This window comes from Planococcus citri, chromosome 5 (genome assembly GCF_950023065.1).
Source record: "Planococcus citri chromosome 5, ihPlaCitr1.1, whole genome shotgun sequence".
Taxonomy (NCBI): Eukaryota; Metazoa; Arthropoda; class Insecta; order Hemiptera; family Pseudococcidae; genus Planococcus; species Planococcus citri.
Window position 1 is genome coordinate 18,719,105 of NC_088681.1, and position 12,917 is coordinate 18,732,021.

General features: G+C 35.1%; 1 protein-coding gene across 2 annotated transcripts in view; it reads left to right on the top strand.

Annotated features, from left to right (window-relative positions):
* The window catches only part of LOC135846515 (uncharacterized), a 540,933-nt gene that overhangs the window by 509,818 nt on the left and 18,198 nt on the right, over positions 1-12,917 (top strand). For both annotated transcript variants that reach the window (XM_065365649.1, XM_065365650.1), the window contains exon 3: positions 2,863-2,998. In XM_065365649.1, the coding sequence (XP_065221721.1) occupies positions 2,863-2,998 (136 nt within the window). The remainder of the gene's footprint in view (positions 1-2,862; positions 2,999-12,917) is intronic.

Here is a 12,917-nt window from a genome sequence, read left to right on the forward strand (position 1 = left end):
AAGGTCATTGACCTGTGTATCCGTTCTTTCAAGGGCGTTGACCCGTCTTTCTGGCTTCTAAGGTCGTTGACTCATCTGCCATCTCAAGTTCATTGACCTGTCTACCAGCCTGACCTTTGAAGGTCATTGACCCGTCTCTCTGGCTTTTCAAGGTCATAATTGGCTCATCTGCCTGGTTTCGCAAGGTCCTCTATCTGCTTGTCCAGCCTATGAAGGTCACTGATCCATCTGCCTGGCTTCTGAAGGGCATCTGTCTGCCTATTTGGCATCTTAAGGTCATTGACCCATCTGTCTAGCCTTTCAAGGTCGTCTGTCTGGTGGTCGGCCATCTCAGCAATTCAGTAATTTGGTTTCAAGTTCTTATGAGTCAGATTTAGTACCTATACCTTAAAGTACCTACTTCTTGTCGACTTTTAAATTATTCGGGCATTCTTGCTCAACTTCTCTCAAATCATAAGTTTTTGGTTTTTTTCTTGAAATTCGAAACAATTTTTGTGTGTTTATTCTGATTTTTTTTGGCAATTTCATCGTCATCTGGTGCCATTTATGATGTGATTTATGAATTTTTAGCAGTATTTTTGTCATGTTTCCTGATTTTCCTTTATTTTGTTGTGAATTTCTGCAATTTTTCTTCAGTTTTAGAACATTTTTTTAATTTTTATGCTTTTTAGTCAAGTTTTGAATAACTATTTTGTGTAATTTTTTGAATTGTTTGTGATATCTTAGCATTTTTTCTTTCATTATTTCAATAATTTTTATTTACAAGTCGCATCTCCATCAATTCCTGAACTCTTTTGCCCAATTTCTCTCAATAATTTCAGTTTTGAATATTTTTCATGTAATTTTTTTCAATTATTCATGTGTGTAAATGTTATATTTGCCAATTTTAGGAAGTTTTGTGTTTTTTTGCTCATTTTTTATGATCTTTTGGCAATTATTCGCAATATCGACATTTTAAAAATTTTTTCAATTTTTCGAGTGTTTGGAGGTCTTTCCGAAATTTTGAAAGCTTTGAAAAAAATATTGTCGAATTTCTGACATTATGTCAGATTTTGAAAAACTTGGAAGAAAATCGATCAATCTGTTTGAGGTTGACTTCTGAAATCTTGGAGAAAAACTGCTGACTTTCTGACATTATCTCACAATTTTAAAAAATTTGGGAAAAATCTTGTTGATTTTTTCACAGATCAAAGAAAAAAAATCAATCAATTACCAAAATTAGACTTCTCAAATTTTCAATAATGACTTTCAGATATTATTTTGTCAGACTTATTTCAAATACGAAATCTGTGATTTAAAACTTTTTTCAAAAGAACACTTTACTCTCTTTCTCCCTCTTTTTTTTTTTACTCATTTTAGGTAACTTAATTCTTGGAAGTTTGGTATGCTATTTTGTGCTAACTTTGGAAGTGTTTCGTGAAATGTAATTTTTTGTTACTTTTCATGACGTTTTAATTTCTGCAATTTTCCAGCAATTTTTGACAATTTTTCTTAGCCTTTGTCAGTTTCCAAGCATTTTTAACCGAATTTTCATCTACTTCCCTGCGGGGCTTTCGACCTTTTGAAAGGTTCTCATTTAAATTCTTCTGATTTTTTGTCGCTTTGACAATTTCGTCAACTTATTGCAGATTGTTTGTAAATTTTTTCCATTTTTCAAATATTTTAACAATTTTTTCAATTCACTACCGTTTACATGACAATTTCACCGATTATTTGTCAGTTTTGGACGACATAAAAAAAGTAACGATGTAGAATGAGAAAGATTGATAATTTTTTAACAATTCATGCGCAATTAATCGTCATTTTTCAAATTTTTTTCTTCGATAAGTTTTCTTCCCTAGCATTAGACTTGTATGCAAATGGCCAAAAATATTTGCAGTATTTTTCTCTGTTTTTTTGATTTTTCATAATGATTGCTTTTCTTTCGAGCACCTGAAAAATATCAGTTTTAAATTTGAATTTTTGGATTAAAAACATGGCCATTTTATTTTTCCAATTTCGCTCATTTTACTAATCATTTACGTAGGTAGGTAAATTTTTGAAATTTTTGAGCCTCAACAGTGATATTCCCTCCACAAAAAAATGGATAAAATTTTACTATTCAAAATGATCTTGAAAAAAAATTCAAATCAACCTGTTAAACATCGAAATCGAAATTTTTCTCAATCGGAAAGCGGGCAAAATAGAGAAAAGACGGCGAGAGACACAGCAGTATCGAGACGATAGCTCGACGAAGATGTCGCGAAACAACCGAGGCAATTAATAAATAAGCCTGTCGCTGTGTAAGAGCGAAGTATTAGTCAACGTAATTAATTCCGTTCATTTCGTTCAACTTGGCTAGGAATTGAAATTAATTTAGATAAGCCAATTAACTTTGGAAACGTGATGAACTCTTGAGAGAGAGAGTCAAAAGACATCGTACGTCTACGCGTACTCAACCAAAATACAGTCTCCACTCTTAAAACTATAACGAATAAGGTGAATGGTTCCAAAAGACGAACTTGACCCCACCCTCGTCGTTATAAAGGGCTATGTCCTCTTTAAGACATAGAACTTCGGGGGTTCGGACTTCAGACCATGGGTCGATGAGTTTGTGAAATGAAGGATGAGTACAAAAAGACGTGTGAGCAGGTAAATTACTGGACCATATACTAAATGTGCTGTGCTAGACGATCTAGTCTCTTCATTTGGTTGTGTATGAAGGGTGAAAAGGGAGAGAAGGGCCGAGGGATCTATTATATGTACTACGTAGCTATAGGCAACTTTGCCATATTGTGCTATATAGAGAAATAGCAATAGCAGAACACGTTTACTTGTTAATTATACTCGAAAATGTACACGTACGATTGTTTTCTTTGTTAGGTGAAGAATTCCGGGGCCAGTCAAGTGTACTTGAAATCGCTGGAGTTATCGAGTAGTGGTCGATACAGATGTGAAGTATCCGGAGAAGCGCCCTCTTTTACCACGGTTACAGAACACAATGACATGGTTACTGTTGGTAAGTGTACCAAGTACATAGACTAGTACATACCTACCTACCTAAGTAATAACTTCAAAGCCATACACGAGACCTTTATGCATCACTGCTATAAGAGTAGATATACACAACATACTCGTACATAAGCTTACCTACATATATATTATATGTAAATTTGCTCGAAAAACATTCAACTATCGTACAATATGTAGGCCATATTATTCATCGACGTCGACGGAATTTGTACTGTACGTAAATAAAATCACAAGACGAACGGTGAACTGTGGGCAGAGAAATTCGCATATGCTACCTGCGTTCATTTCGCGATGATTGCACAGTCAAGTACAGAAATTACTCGTACAGACCTACTACGGTACCTTATAGTATTCCTTCATTCTGCTCAGCTAATCAAATTAGCGATCTTAAAGTTTCGCCAGTTTTCGGCTCCGAGCTATACGAGTTTGATGGGGGTGGAATAGGTACCTCGTACTACCTACAGCAGGAGAAGGGTATCTTAAATAACTGTCATAATTCGCCCGGTCGCATCAAATTCGTATTTAAAACAGGACACGATTATCTGGGAACGTCGTTAGCACGTGTTCCTTAAGTTATTAACAGCTTTAACTTTTTGCCTTTCCCTTTGTACCGCTTTTCTTGCCAACCTAACAAGCGAATAATTTCATTATTAAAGGTACCTGCTATATACTAACTCGACTTATGTATAGGTATAGGCGCAGGGAATATCTTTAAGCCGAGGCTATTTCAAAATAACGAACGAGAACAAGGTGGAAAAAAATCTTCATCGGTAGGTTAGGTGGTGTAGGTACATCGAATATTTCCAGTAACGATGATGACGACGATGACGTGAATAAGAAAGGAAAGGGAGGAAAAGGTCCAGTAGCGTGTTTTGTTGCTTTTACAGGCGAATTTTCCGTGTAGGGCTTGTACATTTTGAATAATATTCGATGTGATTTCTGCTGTCGGAACGGTTTACGAATAAACTGGATGGGGAAGCGGTAGGGACGTCGAGAGAACGGGCAAAGGGGGCAGAACCCGTGCTTTCTGGAAGTCCTGGCAAAAGAAAGGGCCTGTGATGAAAGAAAGCCCCTGTTTTTTTTTTGTTTCTCAAAACACAAATTCTCGAAAGTTTTGCCCTTACTTCGCTCGGGCTCGTTTTCTTTTCTTTTTTAAAATTGAAATTTCTAAAAAAAAATATTATTCAACTTTTAAACTTTTAAAGTGAAAAAATAAACTTTTCGCATAATAAGTATCGTTTTAGTGCCTCTGATCGAAATGCAAATTCTCTAGAACTTTCGCCCTCATTTGGGCCTATTCTCTTTTCTTTTTCAAAATTATAACATCCTAAAAAAATGTTAAAAATTATTCCAAAATTTTAAAAAGCAAAAAATAAACTTCTTGCATAAAAAAAAACTCGTAAGCACATTTGGCCTTCAAAAATTCAAAACAGAAAATGAAAATTTTTATAAATCATATGAATATGATATCAATTGGCAAATTCTCGAATTACAAAACTGCGAAAATTGATCCATCCCCCCTCCCCTCCGGAACCCCAAATGTCTGTTTCAAGAAAAAGTTTTTAAAAATTATCCCAAGGCTAGTGATGATCGATGAAAAAGTTTATTGGTTTTTTTGAAGATATTTTGCCTGAAGCAATTCTACGACCTTTTTCGATGTTTTAAATTATATATTTTCGTTATTTTGAGTAATTTTGTCTTTAATTTTTTCACTTTGGCGTTCTATTAAGGTCTTGTAAAATTGTTATTTCCCTTACATTCACCAAGATTATTTTAGGCGGCGCAGTTGGGGGGGGGGTCAGTTCAATTTTTGTTTCACAACTCGCTTTGAGTTACTTTTCTAGTACTTGACTAAAAATTGAGTTATCGAAAGTGATTTTTGGTAATTTTTTTTAAGAATTTGGTTATCAAAATTAAATTTTTTGATAAGTTTCAAACATTTAATTTTTCTAAATCTTGGTTCTCTTTTTTTTTTGAGAAGAAAAGAAAAATTGTGAATAATATCAACGAAGAATGATTTTCAAAAGAATGCTCTTTTTTATTCTTTTCCAACTGGCTACACTGTTTTTTCAGTGTTACAGTTGCAAAGATCTTTCTTTTGCTGAAATTGTCAGTATCATCTTCTGCAGAAAGAGTCTCTCCTTTAGTCAAAATCTGCCAAAAATCTCGTTTCCCCTACAAAAGTTGCTAAAAATTCCAAAGTCTCCCATTTTTTGAAAAATTGACCAGAAGTCTCACTTTTTTGCCTAAAATGATTGAAGAGTGCTGATTTTTTCTTAATTTTCCAGGCTCGTTTTTTAACCAAAAATTAACAAAAATTCTTACTTTTTTGCCAAAAACTGCCAAAAAATCTCGCTTGTTTATTAAAAAAATTCCAAAAAAGTCTAATTTTTCACGAAAAAAAAAAAAGGAAGATCACGTTTTTGCCAATAATTTTCAAAAAAGTGTACCTAGTATTTTTTGCTAAACTTGTCAATCTTGCTTTTTACCAAAAATTGACCGAAAAAAGTCCTACTTCTTAGCTAACAATTGCTTATACTTAAGTCTAGCTTTTAGCCAGAAATTGCCGAAAACTCTTGCGTTTTGCTAATATTGCCAGAATCTTGCTTTTTTACCAAAATTCTAAGAAATTGAAATTGTCCAAGTCTAATTTTTTCTCAAAAATTACGAAGAAGTCTCGAAGTTGCGAAATAGTTAAGTACGTAGTTCCACAATTTTAATAAAAATTTTGAAAAGTATAACTTTTTTTACTCAATTGGATTTCAAATTTAAACATTTTTTTCGTTTTTTTTTTTTTTCATTTTATTTACTTAATTTAAATAATATTCTGATTTTTTGTGATTTTTTTCAGCATTAAAATGTTTTCTACCCGTTTTGTAACTTTTTTGGTTGCTAATGTTGCTAAAAGTGTCCAATTTTTTGGTGGTGGGAGGGGGGGGGGGTTGAGTCTTGATGTTATCACTACACCACACTATGTGTAAATGGTTTGGGAATTGTTCATCTTGATGTACAAGGTGGTCCAAAAAATCCGCTGGAATAAAATGATAAAATGAAACTGAGCTTTTCAAGTTTTTCGAAAAATATTTCGAAAATCAATCTTCCTAGAAAAAAAGTAAGTATACTGAGAATCTGTTTGTGGAAAATTTTACGCTCTACAATTTTGTTCGAAATTTTTCTTTTTTATAATTTCTGACTGAAAATCAAAGATTTTTATTGGGAAAACTCAAATTTCTTTAGTTTTCTGGCACAATCTGTTCCCCTGATTTTCCCGGTGCTGCCATTTTCACTCAATTTCATTCAGTCTCCCGCCCAGTGATCAGAAGCTCCATTTTAATTCCTTTTTTTAAATTTATTGATAATCAAGTTTTTTTTTCGATCTCAGGTATCGACATCGACTCCCCAAACGTCCTAAATTTTCAAATTCAAGTCTAATTGAAAAATCCTAATCAATGGGACTTGCCAAGATCTCGGAGCCTTATTTCATCTATGATCCATTAGTCTCTTCAGTCTCTTCTATCATTTCCTCCTGTTGAAAATCTCCAATAGACGTACCTTCGTCGACTAAAATTCACCTAAAAAACTATTCATAGGTATTCCCGAATAGACGAAGAGAAGAGAACCTCAGATAGAAAAAAAATCCAACGTTATAGCCTACGAAGCAGACGAGCTCGAGATCAGCGACGAGAGAAAAAAAATAGAGAAAAGTAGCTATACCATGCTATAACACACGCATACAGGCATACACGATATGGTATTTGACAAAACGAATTTTTCGCTCATCCTATAGTACCATACATGGCATCGTACTCATATAAGATGTCTAGATTACGTTGCCGATTCCTGAGGGAGCGCCGGCAGCTACTGCGGATGATTAGAAAAACAGTCCCTAGAACGGCTGACTGATCGCAAACTAGACGATTCTCGTCTGTATTTACAAACTGCGAATACTGCTACGTTGTTGTCGACTCTCGAGCTTTGTAACCTGTACTATATGCCTAAAGTTAGCCTTTGAATCTCAAGAGACTTTGGCCCGCCTGTGTGCCCTGTGTCTTCTGCGTCTATCGTGTTTTTCGCGTGTTTTTTTTCCTTCTGCGTGGCCTCCTCCTCCTCCTCCTCCTCCTCCTTGCCTTTTATACTTGTTTGTACGAACAGATATCTATACGATTCTCTGTACATATAGAAGACTGTGTTTTAAAGTATACCTATATTTTTATACGGTTTGATGGTGTAGTATGTGTAAACGATACACGTTTCTTTTATTTTCAATATTTGAAACACGAAACCACCGATACGTTGTTTCTTCATCTACGTGGATAGCGCTGGCGATGGCGGTTTGTTCGGGCTTTTTATATTATGTTTTGTCGAATACTCTGGCAGAAGATAGAAGGAAGGGGAAAGGAGGATTCCGTCGTACACTTCATTGTCAACGTAAAAAGCGAATGATTTTAGATGTAAATTTTTAGGCTGTTTCTTTTTTTTCGCGCCTATTTTATTCTTTTTTGCAGCTGAATCGATTTAGAAGGTGAGGGTTTTTTTCTAAGATAACCACTTTTTTGAATTTTTTTCTCGTTGGATGGAATTTTCCTAGAGGATGGGATGGATGATGGAGAGGGAGGGGAGGGTAGGGTCAAAGAAGTTGAGTATTTTTTAGGTGAGATCACGCGAATGATGTTGAACTGGGATAGGTCGTTCGGGGGGGGGGGGGCACAGTGGGCTGTGAGCACCCTCAAAACGGGCGTAATTCAAAAACTTACAATGAACCCTAAAAAAATGGTACAATGATATCCTCCCTTATGTTTTTGGGGTCGCAGAATACGAATTTGACAATATTTTTTTTTGTAGTGGTGGGGGTGAGGGGGTGAGGGGAGCGAAAAATGCAAAATTTGACTATAATGATGTGTGATATGTCGAAATGTATGTTTTTGAGGGTGTAGATCACGAATCTGACAATATTTTTTTCGTAGGGGTCAATGGTGGGGGCTGAGGGGGTGAAAATGTTTAAAAATTCAAAATTTGACTATAATGATGTGTGATATGTCGAAATGTATGTTTTCGAGGTTGTAGATCACGAATTTAACAATATTTTTTTCGTAGGGGTGAATCGTGGGGGATGAAGGGGGTGAAAAATTCAAATTTTGACCATAATGATGTGTGATATATCGAATTGTATGTTTTTGAGGGTGTAGATCACGAATTTGACAATATTTTTTTCGTAGGGGTGAATGGTGGGGGATGAAGGGGGTAAAAACGGTGAAAAATTCAAAATTTGACCATAATTACGTGTGATATGTCAAAATGTACGTTTTCGAGGGTGTAGAAGGGGTGAAGGGTGAGGGATGAAGAATTTTCTATTGGGGAGCCGTCAAAGTCCCTGGAAGAAAAAATTGGTCACATTTTAATGAAATTCACCAAGATATTTCACTATAATCGACTGTGGAGGTCGCGGGAGCACTTTAGAGCAAAAATGGCAATTAACATCTTGAAATACACTATCTTAAGTATTACCAGCCACTGGAATTTCTCGTGCATCTACATGCAAAAAATTTTTCTATTCCTATTTATGCAGCAGAGTAGGCAAAAAACGGAGTTTCAACGTAAATTATACCTCTATAATTACTTTATAACAACTAAAATCGAGTAAATTGATGAAAATTACTCACTTTTAGTTGAATTATTCATATTCGGTAGATACATTTCGACATATCACACATCATTATAGTCAAATTTTGAATTTTTAAACATTTTCACCCCCTCAGCCCCCACCATTGACCCCCTACGAAAAAAATATTGTCAGATTCGTGATCTACACCCTCAAAAACATACATTTCGACTTATCATACATCATTATAGTCAAATTTTGAATTTTTCTCCCCCTTCACCCCCTCACCCCCCATCCCTACGAAAAAAATATTGTCAAATTCGTATTCTGCGACCCCAAAAACATACGGGAGGATATCATTGTAAGTTTTTGAATTACGCCCGTTTTGAGGGTTCTCACAGCCCACTTGTGGGGGGGGGGGGGAGTTGATCAACTTTCTTAGGAAGTTTATTATGGATGATGTTAAAAAGGACAAAATTTTAATTGTATTTTTAATCGAATCTTGGTTTGATTCGTTGTTTTTGACATTTGTTGTGGAACATTTTAGACTGTCGTTGGCTTACTCAAGTAAAAATCTGAATTGTCAAAAATTGAAATTGAAATTTTTTTCATTGGATCAAGTCGATTTTTGATTTTTTTTCAAAATTAGGTATAAAAAAAGATTAAAATAATATACTTAATTGGTAATAAAAAAATTCACGATTTGTGAAATTGGGTTTTCTGGGTATTTTTTTTCAAAATTCAATAAGTAGGTACTCATAATTTGGTGAGGAGCAAGCAGGGGGTTTATTAAGTTTTGTGAGATTTTTTGACATTTATTTTTCAGAAAGTTTTTTTCAATTTTTGATAAAGTGGTGAATTCATGATATTGACTGATTTTGCTTGCTTCGTATCTCTTTTTATCAGTGTTCGAGGTGAGGATGGAGAAAGAGAATGAAAAAGTAATTTTATGGTGTTTTTTTCAATCGTACCTACTGCATACAAAAGATGTTAAAAACCAAAAAAAAATGTTGCTGAAAATTATACATAATTATTATTCGAGTGATAATACCTATCTATTCAAAAATTCGATCATTTGATTTTCGACTCTCGTCTCAATTTTTGGTGGTATGTTGAGGGAGGGGAAAGTGAAAAAGACTATGAAGATGTGATTTTTCTTCTACTTTGTATGTACAATCTTAAATTTGTTTGTGCTCAAAGAAAAATATGGAAAATTCAAAATTCTATTTTTTTGGCAGTTTTTGGGGGAGTTGATGAATTATTGTTCTTTTTTTCCTGTTTTTTAAATCTATTTGTGTTCAAAAGATTTAAAAAAATTTTAAATATTTCCAAATTTTGATTGACGTGTAATTTTTGCCTCACGTTTCTATTTTTCGATCGAGTTCAAAGAAAATGAGAGGAGTGAAATAGTTAATTTTGAAAATTTGAGGAAAATTCTTGAGAGATTTTTCCAAGTATGGTCTTTGAAGTCTTCATACAAAAATACCATATGGTGGGATTTTCGACGCTCGTTTACTTTTATGAATTGGTGTATGGGATAGTAAGAGAGAGGGGGGAATCCTTTTCTGGTATTTTTGAATCTGAATCTGCATTTTTTTAAAAATCTCAAATTGGTCTTTGAAATGTTTATCTAAAAATACAATTTGAAATAATTTCCTACTCTGGTGTCTTTTTTTGCTCGTGTTTGACGCGTGCTTTCACCCCCTCGGGGGGGGGGGGTGAATTATATTTTTTTGTTTTTTTTATCTGTGCCTACAAAATGTTCAAAATGTATTTTAAAAAATTTTGTCAAAAATGGTTTTGGAAATTTTTATCTAGAATTCTCATTTGTCTGAGCTTGATGGGCTAGGATGCGTCTTTTTTTATTCTTTTATGTTTTTTTTTTGGGGGGGGAGATATGAAGGACTCTTTGAAAAACAATGACTAATAATCTGAATGAGATGTATGAAAAACTTTAAATTTTCAAATCAAAATGTTGAATCCCTGCCTCCGCTGAAAGCTTAAAGTTTAAAAAATTCGAAAAATGTTCAAATTTTTCAAATGTTTAGAATTTTTTTGATGTTTTTACGTCCACTACTTTGCATGGAGTAGATTACGAAAAAAAATTGAGTGGAAATCTTTATTTTGAGTTGAAGGTCATCCAGAAAATATTCTAGCTCAGGAGGTGCTACTGGAAGAGAGTTATGGGTCCACAAAGACGGGGTAGGTATTTTTGAAAAAAATCGTGGTTTTTTCGCTCGAGCCTCTACTCAACCTGTTTTGAAAAAATAGCCCAGTTCTAAAAAATATGTAGTATTTGTGGTCTGCGTCGATCTAGATCATGCCATCAAAATCCAAGATCACTTTTAGGGTTCTAATAGACTAGATATTAAAAATTTGCCGAGTTCACTTTGGCACATGTTCAAAGCTACTAGTGGGTGAATTTCCATCGTGTTTTATTTAGTCGACCAAATTATGCTATAGCCGAACTGGGTCGAGCCTGCTCTCGGGTTGGGGTTCTTACAGTACTGGGCGTGATTAATTAGCGGACAAAATTTCACTCCGTGTGCCATGTAAAGTCGCAATTACGCTGGTTTAATTTTTCATGTCGTTTAAATATTTATTCGAGACGTTGCCGAGACCGGGGTCGCTGGGACCGTAGCTTTAATTCGTTAATGATTGTAACGACTACTTAATGGGTGTATTTATTTGTGTATAAGACGAGCAAAAGCTACCTAATTCTATTAACGTCGTCAGCCCAGACATCTTTTAACGTTGAAAATTTCTCGCTCTTTTACGCAACCCATAGTATAGTAGTCTTATCCCTGTAGGAGTAGAGAAAAATAAAGCGCGTAATGGCCGATCCATTAAATCGAGGCTCGAGCAACCAGCCAACGTGTAATATCATCGGGTTCGCGTTTCGCGTTCTTTAATTATGCCGGTTCCAGACTATGCGCGGTTCGCGTTTCGTGGTTCGCATTTTGAGATTCGTGAAGGATTCGCGATAAAAATGATGAAATACGAAACACCTCGAATTTGCACTCTACACACTATTCGTATTTCGTCGATATATGTACATTTGACAAGAACGAACTTGAAAATTCGTCAACGAATCGCGAATCCCTTTGACGATTCGTCTAAAAACCGCCCGGTCGAGAGATCGGGCGCGAAACGCGAAACGTGAAAAAACTGATTCGTGATGATTGCGAATCACCACGAACAGGTGCGAAATGTGATCTACACACTATTCGCAGTTCGCGATATATTCGCGAATCATGTTTTTTTCGTGGTGATTCGCGCATAGTCTGGAACCGGCATTACACGTGCACGATCGCGAGAAAATAATCGAGCTCGAAATCGCCGACAAAATACTCGCTAATTTTTTCCCCATCGAAATGTTCCGCTCGATTGCCACTTTTTGAGCGTAATATACTTGATATGATGAAAATACCATCTATACAAATGGGGACCTGCAACAACCTACACACTTTGGTCGACACTCTGACACAGTTTTCAACCATCCGAGAATCAGATTTTAATCGCGTAGTCGAGTTTCATTAATTACTCGAGGGTAATTTTTCCTACCTTGTGACGTGTTTCCTGCACCCTTCGCTTTGCTTGGAAATCTAAAAAAAAAACATCGCTTTTTTTACACCTGTTAAATTAATGCTGCTGCTTTCTCCCTTCTGCCTATCTGAGAGTATTGGATATGTGGTGGAGAGCGAGGAGAAATTGTTTTTTATTCTGATTTTTTGATTAATGGGATCAAAAGCTGTTTTGAGATTAGATGAGTGAATTAGCTTACCAAAGAAAGTATCCCAACCAAAGGAAGAATTTTTGAAACAGACAAAACTAAATCGACAGAGCATGCAAAATTGTATCATCAGCTAAAATTCCAGATATTGAAGTACATACATTTTTTGGAGACTTTTTGAAAATATTGGAGACGAATATGGAAAAAATCAAAATTTTACCAAATGGAGCCAGAAAGCTGGATCCGTGGCCTGTGTGCAACTCATTGAATTGATTTAAAATAGTTTCGAACCATTTTCAGGAGTTGTGGAGCCCCATACGGATTTTTGAAGGTATTTTTCACACAATTTTACCAAATGAAGTCAAAAGGCCATATTTTGGAAATTTAAGATTTTCAAAAAGTGTAATAAACTGCTCAATTTGCTGGCCCTGTAATTACAATGTATTTTAGAGTATATCACGAAAAAATATTTCGAAGGATTTTGACTAAATTTAGTGGAAACTTTCGTTTCGAGTTGAAAGTCACTCGAAAAAAATTTTAGCTTCTGGGTTGACTCTAGAGGGAAAAAATGGC